At 46.9% G+C, this 17,956-nt stretch overlaps 1 protein-coding gene across 3 annotated transcripts in view; it reads left to right on the forward strand.

Moving 5' to 3' along the window:
* The first annotated feature begins 723 nt into the window (after positions 1–723).
* Positions 724–17,956, forward strand: part of LOC147893202 (GPI transamidase component Gpi16 subunit family protein) — a 52,475-nt gene continuing 35,242 nt past the window's right edge. Inside the window, exons 1-3 of one of the 3 annotated variants that reach the window (XM_087385751.1) lie at positions 724–1,429; positions 1,579–2,023; positions 2,198–3,748. In XM_087385751.1, coding sequence (XP_087241877.1) covers positions 1,808–2,023; positions 2,198–3,748 — 1,767 coding nt within the window. In that variant the 5' untranslated portion in view covers positions 724–1,429; positions 1,579–1,807. The remainder of the gene's footprint in view (positions 1,430–1,578; positions 2,024–2,197; positions 3,749–17,956) is intronic. The other 2 variants (XM_087385750.1, XM_087385749.1) reach the window with 2 other exon arrangements.

The following is a 17,956-nucleotide window of genomic DNA, read 5'->3' on the forward strand; positions in this document are numbered from 1 at the left end:
ATATATATTGTATCATTTTCATCTTTTTGCCTATGTGAGAGTCTACATTTTTGTATAGCCAACTATGTGTGATCTCTCTCATTCTCTTTTTGTTGTATGCATTGAATGTTGGATTGTGTGTCCTCATTTAAAGTTGTGCTCTTTCACACTAACAATTGCCAAGAAACACACACACATATATGAGAGAGAGAGAGAGAGAGGGAGAGAGAGAGAGAGAGAGAGAGAGAGAGAGAGAGAGAGAGAGAGAGAGAGAGAGAGAGAGAGAGAGAGAGAGAGAGAAGTTACCATGGAAAACAAAAACATGACTTTGCTTTTCAAAAGACTCCTTGAAAAATGAAGATGTGAAGTGAAGTACTTGTGCTCTTTTCCCATCCACATAATTGGCTAAAATTTACCTATGCAAACTTATGTTTGGCTTGGTTGCTGGGCTCCCCATTTACGAAAGGGTTACTCACTAGTGTGCGATATAACTTTTGGCTCCCTCTTGTTGAATATAGCTTAACATGTGCGCCCTTTAAAGATAAATTGAATGTTAAATTAAAAGGCTAACTAAAGTGCTAATGAGATGGGGGGAAAAGGGTTAAAAACTAATTCCCCATGTTGAATATTGTAATGTTTGGTGAAAATGTGGATTTTATGTCTCATATGCTTCACACAATCTTTTTTCCCAGTTAAACATTGAGCCTAGGAGCTCCCTAGTTTTGTGGGGAAAACATGGGAGACAAGATGCCAACTTGGCATTAAATTTCTAAAAACTACCTCATTGTCATAAGGCCTTGACATAGGGTTTCTTGATTGTGTAGGAAGAAGAAATAGCAATAATGGTGCACTTTTTGCAAGCAAGGCAGGCTAATTTGCTGCACTGAGCTAGTTTTTCTCACATGATTCAAGCCAAGAGTTCAAATCTGCACATCTTTGACACTCCAAATCTGTGGAAAACTCGATTCAATCAAGGCAAAGTCGTTGATCATCTGTTGGTTTGGTCATAGGAGGTCTGTTTTTGTAACAGTGATCAGTGATTGATGATTCATGAGACTCTCAATTGTCGCCGAGAAGCTGGTGGACATAGGAATGTAGTATTTGATGCGAAGTTTGGACGGCATGAGAGACATGGAACGCCGTTTTGCAATGACCACGAACCAGAGAGGAGATCTACGTACTGGCTCCTTGAGAGGATGGGAGGTGGAAAGTAGCGCAAAATCATAGAAATGCAGCACTCGTAGTAACCGTACCTTAGATCTCCTATTTGTTCGAATCAGAGCGCCATTGTCCCACTTCGATCTTCGGATGCTGCCTGAGCGGAACACGCACTTGGACTCGATCGCCTCTAATGTACTTCGAGCTTACAGAGCGTTGGGTGCTGAGATTCTCCAAGTCAACAAGGAGCTGCGAAGCTGTTTCGCCAACCTGAATGTTTCTCTTAGAAGAGGTGGACTGCTTTTCATGCGCTTTTCTTGCATTCCAATTTGCCATGTGTACTCGTTGATTCTTAGCCCGTCTTACGTGAAAGACGGTATAATTTTGGTAGCCTCTTCTTGACAATCCACTAGTATTTATTTCAGCCTATATTTTCCGTAGGATCTTCCGTCTTAGGATTGAAGCAATGCGTGAAGGTAGTTTTTGTGTTTGTAAGTGGGTTTCTACATGACTCACAGAGACCTGGTCTACATAGCTCATACGGAGCTCCAGATTTTCAGCAAGATGTTAAAGTACCCTTTTTCAAGGGTGGCAGGAAGCGGTGGCAGCGGCTTACTGGGAGGCAAATGACGGGCAATCCCTCATTTCCAGTCTTCTCGGGAAAAGAACGATGATGCATTTGCCTCTGTACGTTCTTTTGCTCACATGTTGTGGAACGTGGACCTTGTCATTAACTCAGAGTGTAGAGGAGTTTTCAGAAGAGCTGCTCTTAAGGCCTTTGCCTGATGGCAAAGTGCTGACGCATTTCCACTTTACCAATAAGTTGCCACCGACTAACACATATGGACAACACCATCGGCTTTTCCCAAAAACAATTTATCAGCTGGTGAGTGATTGTACAAGGGGACCTTTTTACATTAATGTCTTTTGGGATTTCGAGTTTAAAGGTGGCAACAATTTTGTCCAATAGATGTAAGAGCACTACTTGTCTGCTTGTTTATGTTGTGTTATAGTATTGGCAGAGGTGTTTCCCATATGCTCCTTGCCTTCATTTCTGCAGGTTCGAAAATTTCAGATACAGGAAATGGAGATTTCTTTTACACAGGGAAGGTGGAACTATGATCGGTGGGGAGGTATGGATCCTTTGGCGAGTTCAAATGCTAAACCGTCCGGTGTTGAACTGTGGGCTGTGTTTGGGGTGCCAGATGAGCTGATCGATGCAACTTGGCGAAATCTCACTCATGCCTTGTCTGGACTTTTTTGTGCCTCTCTCAACTTCTTGGAGTCACCTGCAATGATTGCAAACCCAGTTCGCACATTTAGGCCTGATCTTGGCAACTGTGGGCCTTGTAATTTGGGCACAGGAACTTCTGAAACAGCTGTAAATTGTTGTCAGCAGCCAACAGGTCCAGCTTGCATTCCAGGTCAAACAGCAAAACAGAGGTTAGATATTGGGGGTAGGAAGAGAGAACTTCTGGGGCGCATGAGATACGGGGCATTGCCTCGAGAGGCAGTCTGCACAGAGAATCTAACACCATGGCTAAAATTGCTGCCATGTAGGGACAAGGCTGGACTAGCCACACTCCTTGACAGACCTGTGATTTACAAGGGCTGGTATCATTCATTGCGCCTGTATGTTAGATCTGATGAATTTGAGTTACAAGCAGTGGGTGGTCATCAGGGGACCCTTTTACAACAAACTTTGACCCTTGTCATTCAACCTTCTCAGACAACATCTTCAAGACCTGGGACGAAGACTACAAGGATGCAACCTGATTGGTCGCTTTCATCACTTTTTGGAAGAGATTTATCAGCAGGCTGTCCTCTTGCTAAGTCTAGTGTTGTTTACTTGGAGTTGGAAGGGCCGCTTGTTGAGAAGCTTGAGCAGTCTGGTGCTGCTGGAGGATGGAAGGAAAGGAGTGCCACACATGTGGCACATTGTAAAGGTGGGCTTTCTACTCATTTGGAGGAAGCACAGGAAGACTTGACAAAGCCACAGAGAGAATGCCCAATGGATGGACAGGGTTCTGCATTACTCAACGAGCTTGTTGAAAACAATGCATATGTTTTACATGGATTACCAGAAAATGTTTTCTGGGATGCCAAATTTGTTGGAGATATTGGAGAAAACAAAGTCCTTTCAAATTTGCTACTTTCTTTTGCAGTTCCAAAACATGCAAACGTTCATTCTCTGGATGTAGGGATATCATGGAAGGTTCCATTTGCATGGACTCCAACTCGAGGCCCTTTCCGAGCAACTCGCTTCTTAGTTGGAAGTGGCAATGCAAGGGGTGCCATTGCAATAGTTTTAAAATCCAATCAACCCCAGGCAAACAGTTCAGTAGATATGGGAGGACAGACTGTGAGCAAAAGTGCATCCCCACACTCTGTAACAGATGTGATGATCTTTCAAGTTGTTCCATGGTACATCCGTTTATATCTTCACACCTTGCAGGTTTTGGTAGATGAACAACCACAGCCATTTCAGGAAGTTGTTAAATGGATGCAAGTTATTCCTTCAGAGGATAGAAGATCACCAGGAGTAATAGAAATGGAGCTCAGAATTCCTTCCAATGCTTATATGATCACACTCATCGTGGATTTCGATAAGGTTCTCCTCTTTGTCTGTTTTTCTCAGTATTCCATAATTTGTTCAAATTAGGGTTAAAGGCTGATTGTCAGATGCAGAACTTTTTGGACTGCTAGGTTCTAATATGTAAAATCCTTGTAAGTGATGCTGTCAAGACTTCAAAGGAATCTACCTTGTTCGATTTCTTATGTATATTGGGCCTCCTCTCCTGTTTTGTGATTCCTTTTATATCCCTTTTTCTTATTCTTCTTAAAGTACCCTTTATGTTTTCCTCTTGGGATGTTAGCTTTCTTGTGTATATTGGGCCTCCCCTTTATTGTTAGCTTTCCTGTGTATATTGCCTTCTCTCCTTGTTTTGTAATTCCTGTTTTCTTTTACTTCTTAAAGTACCCCTTTATGTTTTCCTCTTGGGGATTTCATGGCAGCTCTCTATCCCACTCGGCTTGTTACGATTGAGAAAAAATGCCTAATGATTAATTGAAATTACTTCAACCATAGAAATATCTCACCTGCCCTTCCAACTGCCACTACTTTCGGCATCAACTTATTTGTTAAGGCCAGGCATAGAGTACATTGAGATATGCTAGATATGATTGTGCTGTTAGATTTGGAGCAATGCCTTACGTGCAAGTCCTTAGGAGGCATCAAAGCTTGCATCCTTCTAAGGTGGGTGTCTGAAGGCATCAGCTAGGCTGTGATTGCTCTGTTACATTTGGAGCAATGCCCTATGTGTGAGCCCTGAGGAGGCATCAGAGCTTCTATCTGTCTTAGGTGTCTGTCTGAGGCATCAGCTACGTTGGGCTCTGATATTCTGATACGCCTCTCGATGATGAGCAGTTGTGATCCCGTAGCCCACCCCTTGAAGAACGTGCTCCACGGCTCCTTAAGAAGAGCGCTTAGGAACACGTTGAAGATGTCCTCCATGTAGAGTCCAAACACCTGTAGATCATACTCCAGCATCTGCTCTTTGATGGTGTGGTCCAAGGCATATGCAAACCCCCTCTGCATGATCACATTTTACCTGAGGTATCTGCCCTCCAAGTTGTAGCAACTGTTTTACAAATCTCTCTGTGGAAATCTCCATCCAGGATCAATGTTCCCTGTGAGCAATCCTCAAGTTTGGATCTCGAGCCTTCCAAGGCTCCATCCGTACTCTCCCTCACCCTTGACACAAAGTGTTTGACAAAAGTTTGCTCCATGAATCTCCAGCATTCTGCAACTAGATCTCTTTGGCAAGAGTTCTTTGACAACTGACCTTGCCAGCGTAAAAGCCTCCAAGATGTCTGTGTTGCTAACTCACTGCCAAGCAGGAGGCCTTACATGTATGTGCTATGAAGCTGCCCCTTCTGGCTGTGCTGGCTGTGTGGCAAGTCTTTAACCTTCCAACCATACACTCCAAGCAGCTTATTGAATTCAACAATAAATAAATGAGAATACATACTCATACTGCTGCCTGTTATTGCAGCAATCCCGACACACCTCTTGGGCACCATCTTCGTGTGACTCTAGAGCGGTCATTTTGTTCTTAAAGTCTCCACTCAGTGTATTGTGAATTGTCCAAAAAGACCAATGTAATTGTGATTAATCTCAATGGGCACAATATTAAGTGGCATGCATTGTATAAAATAAAAGCGCCAAGGACCCATGGTTGGCAACTTACTTATGTGCCAACCTTTCATGCAGATGGCCCCATGTGTGCATTGAATAGTGTGGTTGTGCATAATCCAAGCATATAGTATATTATAAGAGGGAAGTAAGATGAGGTGGCAAGCATCTTTGAGCTAACCCTCCACTTGTTCTTATAGATGCTTGTATGCATATTAAAAGAGGTGAGTCATCCATCTTTACTTACGGGATAGGATCTTGATTTATGAAAATTACGAGGCTAAGGGTCGTCGCATTCTTGTCGTCCTAGATGCTTTGTGTGCATCTTAAATTAGGGGAAGAGTGTAGGCTAGGACAAGCAATGGAAGCTCAAAAATGAAGGAGAGAAGACAAAAACGAGCTGCTGTAATGAATTGCTGCAAAACTGAGTGGAACCTCAAGAGAGAGCCAATATAACAAAACCTTAGGGCTAAGTGCCCTAACTTGACTAAGTGTCCTAATTGTTCTAAGTGGTGCATGTACTAAATGTACCAACTGACCTAACTAACTATAACTAGGCCTACAAGGCACATACAAAGGAATGAGTGGCACTTATGGATAGCCCATAGAATGGCCTACAAACCCCCCTCCATGGTATGGGCTGAAGTATCCTGGACATGGGTCAGGATACCTAAATATCTAATGTCATGGTTGTACATGTTCATCTTGTAGGGATATAGCAACCTACGATTGTACAGAGTACAACAGATCAAGTCACAAAAGGTACTAAGGTTGCAGCTTGCCGAAAAGCTTCAAACTTAGGTCGAGGTAGAGCCTTCGTAAAAAGACCTGCCAAGTTGTCTTCACAGTGGGAACATAAGACAACTGAATATCACCTACTGATAATCTCTCTCTGACATAGTGATAGTGAACCTCAATATGCTTTGTGCGAGCATGGAAAATAGGATTCTGTGCAACAACCAAAGCATTTGACTATCAATGAAGATGACGGTAGGAGCAGTCTGACATGCATGAAGATCTGCAAGTAACTTCCGGAGCCAAACACACTCCACAGTAGCTGAAAAAGCTGCTCTGTACTAAGCTTCACAGCTAGAAGTAGCAACTGTAGTCTGCTTCTTGCTGAACCAAGAGATGCTTGAAGTACCAAGCATGAAATAGTTGCCACTGTGACACACGGGTTTCCGAACAGCAGCCCAATCACTGTCAGTGAATCCATGCATAACAAGTGAAGAATCAGCCTCATAAAGGAGGCCCAAATGTTGAGTGCCTTTGAGATACGTGAAGACACGCTTCACGGCCTGCCAATAGTGCTTAGAGGGCCTGTGCATATATCTGCTCAACTGTGAAACATCATACTGAAGATTGGGTCTCGTATGGCATAAGTAAATCAAACAACCAACTGCCTGCTGATAGAGAGTGACATCACATGCACTGCTGCCATCCTCAGAAGATAAGTGAAAACTAGGCTGTAATGGTGTGGATACCGGCTTGCAATCTTCAAACCAAAACATTGCAAAAGCTGTCCAATATACTTAGATTGTGACATCAAAATGCCCCCCTCACTGCTAGCAAATTGAATGCCCAGATAGTAATGCAAAAGACCAAGATCAGACATAGCAAATGACTTGTGCAAGTCAAGCTTAAAAGCTGCAATTTTCTCAGCATGTGTCCTAGTCACAAGCATGTCATCCACATAGAGTACTAAAATCAGCAAATCTGTCCCACTCTTGCGGATGTAAAGGGTAGCCTCAGTAGGGCTGTTCTGAAAGCCAAGGGTAGGCAAACGAGCATGTATCCTGGAATACCAAGCCCGGGATGCCTGCTTCAATCCATATAGGGATTTCTTTAAGCGACATACCTTATTTTCAGAACCTTCAACCTCAAAGCCAGGAGGTTGGAAACATGGACCTCTTCCTGAAAATCCCATGAAGGAAAGTTGTCTTGACAATGAAAGTGGGCAGCAAAGGCAATAACAATAAAAGTGGGGGCAAAAGTCTTCTCAAAGTCAATGCCTTACTGCTAAGCATAGCCCTTTTTAGGCTCCTGTGCACAATATCGTGATCAAGGTGAGGCATATCAGGCTGTAAATGGGGCTGAATATTATGCTACACGTGTGGCTGCAAATGACCAACACATTTAGGAGGAGCAATCTTAGATGTGACATCATCATGAGCATTTGATGGAAACAAAGGCCTTAAGCTGTCAAAGAGATATGGGGCATCAACAACGGGCTGTTTTTGACAGTCCAGGAAAGGCATAGTGGAGGATTCATCAAATACAACATCCCTACTGACAAACACTTGCCCATGGGCTGGTAGAGCTTATAGCCCTTGCTCTGTGAGCTATACCCAATAAAAATGCATTTGACAGCTTTATCATCCAACTTGGTGCGTGTCTGAGAAGGCACATGGGCATATGCCAAGCATCCAAAAGTCCTCTCGTGAGAAATCCTGGGCTTATGGTTTGCAATGCCTTTGTGGGACATGTGTTCAAAATGTCATTAGCACACATAACGGCGTCCAACCACAACTTGTTAGGCAAGTGCTTGCCTTTTAACATACACTTGTCCAGCTCCATCACTGATCTATCACTGATCTATTCTTTCTTTTAGCCACGGAATTCTGTTGAGGAGTGTAAGGCACCGTGCATTGATGATGAATGCCACGTGAGGTCAAAAAGACAGCAAACTCCTTTGACATATATTCACCACCCCTGTCTGTATTAAGGTGAGCAATTTTTAGCCTCTCATTCTCAGCCAAGGCAATAAAATGCCTGAAGCATGGAGAAACTTCAGATTTGGATTTCAATGCGAAAATCCAAGTATACTTGGTGAAGTCATCAATGAATGTGACAAAATAATAGAATCCCCCAAGAGCTCAACCCGCATGGGTCCACAAACATCACTATGAACTAAATAAAGCTTGCGTGAGGCACCATCCTTGGGAAATGCAAAACGGTGCATCTTACCAAGCAAACATGGTTCACAAACATGCTTTGAAGGTATATGAATTTTTGGAAGATCAATAACCATACCATCCTTATGTAGCTTCACCAAAGCCCCAAGGTTGAGGTGTCCAAACCTCTCATGCCACAAATGGGTATCTGCCATGGTAGAGGAATCAACAACAAAGGCATCTGCATTTGCAAGTGCAGCATCATTCAAGCATCTGTCATAGGCATCAAGTCTAGACAGCCCTCTAGTCAATGTGCCATTCAAAACCATGGTAAAGGCATGTGTAGCATCATAAACCGCACACTGAACACCATGAAAGAGAACCCGATAGCCACAAGTAGCTATGGCTGAAATAGAGATGAGGTTCTTGCGAATGCCTGGAACATAAAGCACATTCTCTAGAGTGACTAGACCACCACAAACAGAAGTAAGAGCAACTTGCCCAATGCCTCTCACTGTATATGATGCATTATTGGCACATGTGACTGTCCCCCCCTTAGATGCATGCTCAAGGGAGCTGAATAACTTCCTGCAAGAAGTAACTTCTTCTCAGATGCAATTCTCTTCATACATTCAGAAATATCATGCCCAGGTTTCCTGCAATAGTTGCATCTCTTCTTCTTCTTCTTATCCCCCGAAGAAGCAGCATCATGGGAGTGACCAGCATGTGAATGAGGGGGTTTACCAGTTGAAACCTTGCCTTTGCCTTTGTTTTTATGTTGGGGAGAGTTACAGCAAGAGAAACTGCTCCACGAGGAGGAGAGCACTTGGAAATGAGAGGAGAGTGATCCAATGGAGAGAAACTCGTAGCCCGAGGCAAAGGGAAGCCAAATGCGAAGGAATGGGCCGAAGGAGAGACCTCCGGATCAATTCAGCAAGCTCCAAATGTCTTCTAGCACTGGCATGCACCACGAGAAAGCACGGAAAGATCTTCGGAATGTTGGCACGAGCTTCGAGGCAGGTCAAGAAGGTAGAAATGCACTGGAACTGCTTGGAAACTGTCAGTACAGATGATACCCTCAATAAATGAGTCCCTACAGCATTAAATGATGATCCCCAAGTCCGTACAGCCTCCATAAATGCATTAAATACTGGCACACTATTCCATACAACGTCAAAACTGCATCAAGTGCTGTCGCTGTGTTCCGTACAGCATCAAATGCTGCGTTGTCAGATCCATACAGTCCGTACGGCTGTACGGAACTGCATGTGTGAGGTAAATACAACAAAAAATGCTCCGTTATGCGACTCCCTTCGTGGTAGCTGCTCCAAAAATGCGGTCTTCCCGTGTCAAATCGTGACAGAAGTGCTTGGAGAGGCCACAAACGCTCACGGGTGTGAAGAAAACCAGTAAACCAGCAGAAAAGAGAGGTCCAGTGGCTGCCAAACAGCTTGAATAAGCTGCCAATGGCCGTAGGAATGAATCCCCAACCTACTCTAATACCATTGTAGGCTAGGGCAAGCAATGGAAGCTAAAAAATGAAGGAGAGAAGACAAAAACGAGCTGCTGTAATGAATTGCTGCAAAACTGAGTGGAGGCTCAAGAGGGAGCCAATATAACAAAACCCTAGGGCTAATTGCCCTAACTGGACTAAGTGTCCTAACTATCCTAAGTGGTACATGTACTAACTGTACCAACTAACCTAACTGACTGTAACTAGGCCTACAAGGCACATACCAAGGAATGAGTGGCACCTATGGATAGCCCATAGAATGGCCTACAAAGCTTCCAAGGAGGCAAGTCATCCACTCTTGACTTGGGGATAGGATCTTGATTTATGTAAAAAATGAGGCTAAGGGTTGTCGCACCCAATTGAGAGATATTAGCAAAGATGCTCACATGGAAAATATCCCCATCCGCCTTGTAGGTGGGATGTCAATTAATGAGGGAAGAATTGGCTATAAAATGGGGGCCTCTTGCTTGATGCGACACACACTCACATTCATACTCTCCCACGGTTCCATCTATTATGCGTTCTTGTAATGGTTGGCCTTAATGCAGTAGCTCTTCACAACTTTACCCCATGGAGCCGCTCTCACCCCCTTCCCCATGGTGTCTCTTTCTTTCCTTGTATATTCCCCCACATCATCCCTCTTTCCTTTTACCCCTTCCCCTTCGTAATCACACACTCTCTTTACATGCATTTCCACACTCCCATGTCCATATTGTATCCCTCTTCTCACTTGCGGTGCTCATAACGTACCACCATTACAAACGCCGGCAAAGAAGCAGCCATGCCATGGTGCCCTCCAAAAATCTCTCACAATTTTGGTGTGGCTGTTGGGATGCAGAGCATGATGTCATGCATGTCCTTATGGAGGCAGAGATAGTCTTTATTTGTTCCTCCACATGATGCATATTTCTTTTTTGTAGGCTAAGTGTTTTATTGGAGGGGAATTAAGCCTCCTCAAATCAATTCCATCCCCCCCCCCCCCTTCTCTCTCTCTCACTCCTTGCCCCTCTCAAATCCCTCTCCATTCCTGTTCTTTTCTTTTCCCCGTGTCTTCCCTCTACTCTCCTCTCTTTCATTCTCTCTCTCTCTCTCTCTCTCTCTGCCAACCTCCGCTAGCCTGCTCCCTCACCCCCGCGAGCTACTTCCCTTACCTTTGCAGGCTGCGTCCTCACCCCCGTGTCCTGCCTCACCCCCGTGGCCTGCTCTTCTTCGCTTCCGGTACCCGCTGCTGCTGCGCGACCTGCCCCCATGGCCTGCTCTTCATTCCCTGCCCGACTCTGCTGCTACGCCTTCAATGGCACCTTTGTTGGCACCACGGGCCTCTCCTAGGCCCCATGGAATGAGCTACGCCTATTGCGTGGCTGCTCACTAGGCCACGTGACTGCTAGGAGCAGTCACTAGTTTGGTGTGGCCAAGCAAGGCTGCTCAGCGCAGCCCCTAAAGCCTTAGGCATTGCCTAGGCCCAATCAAAGTCTGCACAAAACAGTGCACACAAGGCGCACTGCCCTACACACCCTCGACCTGCTCCAGGCTCCAAGGCTCCATCCAAAACATCTTGGGCCTGCAAAAAAAAAAAAACAAAAAAAAAAACAGTGGAGCAGAGAGGTCAGTTTTCACACAATTGACAGCTCATGACCAGAAAACAAGAGGCAAGAAAGACATAAAACACAGTGGTGAGCCAGTTGAGACAGAGGACCATGCCTACAAGAGCGGGAATAGAAGACACATGGGGCAAACTAGCTTTGGAGACAGCCATGGCAGCCCTCTCTACAGGGACAGCTCACAAAGGCATTACAGAAGTGCTCACATGCCTTAACAAAATCTGCCTTGTGTTGATAGAGAAAATAGATAGCTTGGAGGCCACCAATGTGGCCCTATTGGCTGAAAAAGCACGTGGACAAAACACTGGCTGAGATTCGGAAACAAGGTGGGAAGGTACAAGAGGAATGGAGAAAGGAGAAAGCCAAGAAAGAAGAATGGGAGAAGGAGAGAACAGAATGGGAAAATGAGAAGACCAAGCTACAAGACCAATTATACACATTGGGGACTGAGTTACAACAAATGAAGGGCAAACAAACAACATCAGATGGTGGCTTCAAAGCTATAAATGAGCTCAAAGCAGAAAATGCAGCTCTTAAGAAAGAGATGGAGGCCATGCAGACTACCATGAATGGTAAGCATGCTGAATTTACACAACAGCTCAACAAGGGGAAAGCAGTAATGCTTGAATGGACAGAAGTTGTTAAAAAGGGATCAGCAGGCCCCAAAAAAGAATTCATTTCTGAGACACTAGAGGAAGAGAAGAGATGGGCCAGTAAAGTAATGAATGTGCTAGTTAGAGGTTTCATAGTGGGAGACACCCCAATGGCAGATGCTCAAGCCCTTTTTGCAAAGATGGGAGTCAACCTCACATGTGAGGCAGCTTGGAGGGTCGGGAAGATGGAGATGCAAACAAGACCGTTAGTGCTGAAACTTCGGATTGCAATTGATAGGTCCAACCTCATGAGCATGCGAGCATCCTTGAAGGGGACCAAGATCTACTTGGATGATGACCTCACCCTTTTACAGCAGGAACATAGAAGGGAAGGCATGACATGGGTCATGGCAGCAAGGGAAGCGGGGAAATGGGCTGCCTATAGGGATGGCAAAGTGATTATTCGAGAAAGAGCTGACAAAGGGACGGGAGAAGCGGCGAAGGAAGAGGGTGAACTATGACGGTGTCAGAGCCGGGAGAGGAGTGCACATAACAAGCTGAGTATGGCTGTATGGAACTGTAATGGTACACTTTGGTCTGACCCAGGTGGCTTCTCGGAGACGTACACAGGCAGAGACATCATCTTCTACACTGAGACACATGAGAGCCGAGAGAGAGGGCTGCCCACAGTGACAGGGTACATTTGGGAGTTTGCTCATAGGAGAGAAATGTGGAGAGAGAGTGGAGTACGAGGCTCTGGAGGTGTAGCTGTCGTTTTCAAAACACACTTGAGACCACTCATATTTGTGGTACAGAGAGAGGAACATGCACGTCACATGTGGATACGAGTATAGCTACTAGATGCCCGACTGATCTTCATTGCAATATGCTATTTTCCTCCACACACGTCCTCATATGCCCATGATGTCACGATAGAGGGGCACAGTCCTTATGAGACAATACATGATGATATCAGAGCTCTCCAGACAAGGAGACGCCCTCCTTCTGGGGGATTTCGATGCAAGGACGAGGGATAGGCAAGTGGACTTACTTGACTTCACGTATGAGAGAGACCCCAACATGGTGCCAGAGTTAGATGCAGGAGAACTTGGGATTCGGAGACTTTCTGCAGAACTTCACATGTGACAGCATACATGCGACACGTGCTTGAGTTGGGAGCTGTCCACGACCTCATCATCTACAATGGCCTTTAGAGATGGCCATCATCTGAGGGTTTCACATGCTTTCCACATGGAGGCGGAACTAGCACAGTGGACTACCTATTGGGCCCATTGGCTTTTGTCTCATGGGTACATGACCTCACCATCCCCCCCCCCGCCCACCACTGGGAGCCGACCACTCATATCTGGCCTTCGATGTTCTTGCTACTACAACAGGCACAGGGAGAGTTCCTACCGCTACCCATACCCAGTTCCACTTTGACCATGCCCTTGATCCAGTGTATGTGTGTGTTCACTTAGCTAGAGAGCTTCTAGCCTTATTGGAGGCTGATTTAGACCTTGCCCATGCCTCAGCCACCCTTGTCACAGTGATACACGATGCTGCCACCAGATCCTTTCCTACGACCCGATCTTCACGGGTACAAGATGGGAAGTGCCTCAAAACCCTTGGTTTGATGATGAGTGCAGAGAGATGCGGGTCCACCTCACACGAGAGCGAGCCTTGGGTCAGTTGACGTCACATGGGGCACACAAGATCTTTCAGTGGTTGACACGTCATAAGAGACGAGCCTTCCTCTCACATTTGATGGATGAGATCATCAGATCATTTCGAGGGGGAGACCCAACCATTGGGTGGGGATTCCTCTCGGAGGGGAAGCCACCCATCCCCATCACCGATCCGGGCGATAGTCTCTCTCTTTATCAAGCCATGGCCTCCCAGCCTCTCCTCGCAGGCCGCGTTGCCATCGTTACGAGTGGCTCTTGTGGTATCGGCTGCTCCGTTTGCCTTGCCCTTTCCCGCTATGGCGCCTCCGTTGTTGTCTGCTACCAAGAGCTGCACTGGTGATGGTGAGAGGCGTTGGAGGTTCTTTGTCACCACTTGATATGGCGGCTCCCAGCCAGGAATCGGAGGCCCAGCAGGATCCCCCTACATGCAAAGCCTATCGAGTCATTTTGAAAGAGCAACAGACCACCTGGATGGGGCAGGACGGGCGGTGCTAGATTTGTCAGCAGGACGAGGAGTCCCTGAAGCACTGCCTTTGGGGTTGTACACATGCCCAGGCAGTGTGGAAGGGAGCCATGGGGATCCTAGCGCGGGCTGCACCTGAGCTAGGACCGATCACCTGGGGAGCCTTCTGTTGGTGCAGCACAGAGATGGGGCATCACCTGGCCTACGAGTTCTCACCACAGGACCCGGTTTTCCTCATTACCCAGGGTACATGGGCACGCATGGAGAGCTTCCCCTGGTAGCTGACAGAGAGAGATGCAGGTGCGATGACCCGACACCTTGTTTGGGAGATCATCAGGAGCATTGTGGGTTGGCACATTTGGACCTCCCGATGCTCACAGATACTGGGAGACCAGGCACCATCTGCGACACAAATCCTGGCTGACACCTGGAGCACGATCATTCATACGCTCAAGGGTCAGTGGGATCAGATCCAAGGAGACTCTCGGGCAAGGAAGGAAAAGGATGTCGTTTCCTTCGAGACTGGGATCATCAGGAGCTCTTCTTCCAGCACACCGCTTAGAGTCTTTAGTGGCGATACTCGCCCCCACTTTGGCTGTTTGTCCACACCCAACTGATTACGCCCTGAGAGGCTTGTACATCTGTTTTTGAGTTTCTCCAGGGCTTTATCCGTTTGGTGATAGCAGCCCACCGGCGGTAAGGCCTTCTTGTATTCCCGTCTTCAAAGTAATATAATTAGCACTACTTTTTGCAAAAAAAAAATCATTGATCTGGGCACGTGGCACACTTATGCATGCTCCTTATATAATGTCCCGAGGTAGACACCGCTAGACATGTCCTCTATTCCCAGGCCCACTACCTGTCATCTAGTCACTACGCAGAATGTGTGGGCTACACTTCACCGACTCCACAACTGGAAAGCACATGATCACGAAGGGCCTCGGACAGCAGAGCACTTCACACATGGGCAGGAGGTCCTAGCACCGATCGTTGCACATATGTTTAACGTTGCAGTTTGTTACGGTTCCCACTAGCATGGAGCACCACTACTATTGTACCGATACACAAGGCAGGAGACCTCATGGACAACGGGAACTATCGCACCCTCATGATTGGCCACACCCTGGCCAAGATCTATGGATCGGTACTAGAGAGAGAGATCAGCAGTCATACAGTGGCACGGGGGCAGCGAGCACTAGGGCAGGCAAGATTCAGGAGGCAACACTCTACTCTAGACCACATTTTCACTCCGAGGGCTATCGTTGAGGAGGCGAGATCTAGACATCAAAGAGTCTACACATGCTTCGTAGACTTTTGAAAGGTCTTCGGCACTGTTCCACGATCCTGCACGATCAGGAGACTATAGGAGATGCAGATCCCAGAGATGCTGATTTGGGGTGTGATGAGCTTATATGAGTCAGTCAGAGGCAGGGTCCGTGCCCCAGCGGTCTATCGGATTGGGTCGAGAGCACCATTGGGGTGAAGCAGGGCTGCCCTCTCTCACTGACTCTTTTTGGATTGATGAGATCACATCTTTCATAGATCGTCTAGGTGGCGAGGGCTCATTACTAGGGGATCTCCTCATACAGATATTGTTATATGCTGATGATATAGTCCTCATATCCTCTTGAGTGGAGGGGCTGCAGAGAGACTTGGAGGCATTAGAGGTGTTTTGTAGAGAGAGAGAGAGATGACGGTCAACCTTGGGAAAACTAAGGTTATGATCTTCAACACCTCACGAGCAGTGACTCACCGACTTGGTTTCACCTATCTTGGTGAGCTAGTGGAGATAGTGCAGTCATACACATATTTGGGAGCAGTCTTCACAGGACCCATCTTCACGATGAAACATGCAGCCCAGGCACGGCTCACATGAGGGCATAGTGCTTTGGCTAGACTAGAGCGGCAATGTTTCCAGGCGCACTTCCAGGATCCACCGACGAAGGGTTGGCTTTTGGACACACTGGTGCGGCCGACTGTCATGTATGCAACACCTTTCTGGGGGTGCGATCTTCCGAGGACAGATTGGAGGAGCTTTGAGCGGCTACAGGTGACGTTGGGATCCAGGATGATCCGATGTAAGCCCTCAGTTCCACATGAGATAGTACAGGCAGAGTTCGCCATGACCCTTCTCCAGGTTGATGCCATCTTTTAGACAGTGACTTTCATCCACAGAGTCTAGGACTTACCCCATTGGAGACTTCTGAGGTTGGCCCTAGAGTCATCTAGACGACTCGCAGAGAGTGGGGCAGACACATGGTATGCACGCGTATCTACATGGCTTGCCAAGCACGGTATCTAGATGGACAGGCTCCCCCCCTTTTAGTATAGCATGGATGCACCTCCTGAGTCGATCCCGCGAGATGAGTTCAATTGTATCATACGGCTAGACCTTCTCCAGCTTCACACATCCCAGACTTAGGGAGGGGACCAGGAGCTCCCCACCAAGACCCAGTTTTATCGCGACCACTTCCTGAGAATATCAGAGGAGGGATTCATTATCAGACCCCAATATCTGGAGGATAGAGGAGCCTCTCATGCACTGAGGATTGCCATTGGTCAGATGTGGGTTTCGTCCCATCAGCTGAGGATCGAGGCAGGGAGAGAAGCGGGTATACCTAGAGAGCAATGGATCTGCACGCTACGGTTGAGACAAAGGAGCATTTTCTTTGTGTTTGCTCGGCCTACTACAAGATTTGGGGACGTTGCCACTGTCTCTACCGAGAGGGGAGTGGTTTCGATCCTTTGTCACGACTGATCCATTTCCATGACTAGGTCTGTATCGGGCTTTATCTGATGGAGATGCGGCGACACAGGGAGACGCTTCTACGACAAATCAGAGAGCAGCAGGGGATGGACAGACCGCTACAGGACATAGAGGGTGACCGGGCACAGCGGCACATCACAGACTTCTATACATTTGAGTCAGCTCCCGGACACAACGGAGTTGAGGAAGAGGAGCTAGCCGATCTGAGAGCAGTCTGGATGAGCAACTGGCACAATACCACTGGGAGAGGGCGTAGAGGCCACATGTGCGACAGAGAGCCCCCAGAGTACACTCTATTGAGGTCCGACCTATCACAGCTTTCCTCAGGGGAGACCGATAGAGACGAGGGGTCACTCTAGACACAGCCCAGAGAGTCCAGAGAGTGAGGAGACCGCGTCCCCCCCCGCAACGCGAGACAGCTCGACAGACGTAGATACGAGACATCTTCGCAGCCCACCAAAGAGCCATCACTGTACCAGGCTTTAGTCTCGTCCCAGCGCGTGGATAGATTGATTGATATGGCCCACTCTGCAGCCGTAGTTGACTTTTTTTTTTGTCTATGATTATAATGATGTTAGCATAAATAGTACTCAACAAGGGTCCTAGCATACCCTTTGCTTCAGCCCACTGAGGCTTGTATGAGTTTGCTTTTTTGTGCACTTTGTCCCATAGGCCCGTGAGGTCTCCCGTGGACGTTAATATATCTTTCTTTCTTTCTAAACCCTCCTCATAGGAGACGCCAGAGACGAGGCGTCACCCTTGACGTAGCCCATTGGATACAGAGATCAAGGAGACCACACCCTTTGCCACCTCGAGAGACAACTCAACAAACATATATTTGAGAGCTCCTCACTTCCCATTAGAGAGCCACCAGGGTACTTGGATATATGGAGCCTGGTCGTGTACTAGGAGTGTTAGCTCTGAGCACTTGATTCTATTTTGCTATTTTACTCTCTAGTTTAGCACTTTAGCTTCAGCAAGGGCCTTAGTGTAACGGAGTTTAGGGATTACACCTCTGGGCATAGCAGGCTCCCTTCCAATATAGCATGGATGCTCCGTTTTCTCCCCTCCTATCACACGAGGTCAACCAGGTTATCCACAAGGA

Source organism: Dipteris shenzhenensis, chromosome 15 (genome assembly GCF_047967505.1).
Source record: "Dipteris shenzhenensis isolate YYH24624 ecotype China chromosome 15, Dip_SZ_1.0, whole genome shotgun sequence".
In the NCBI taxonomy this organism is placed as follows: domain Eukaryota; kingdom Viridiplantae; phylum Streptophyta; class Polypodiopsida; order Gleicheniales; family Dipteridaceae; genus Dipteris; species Dipteris shenzhenensis.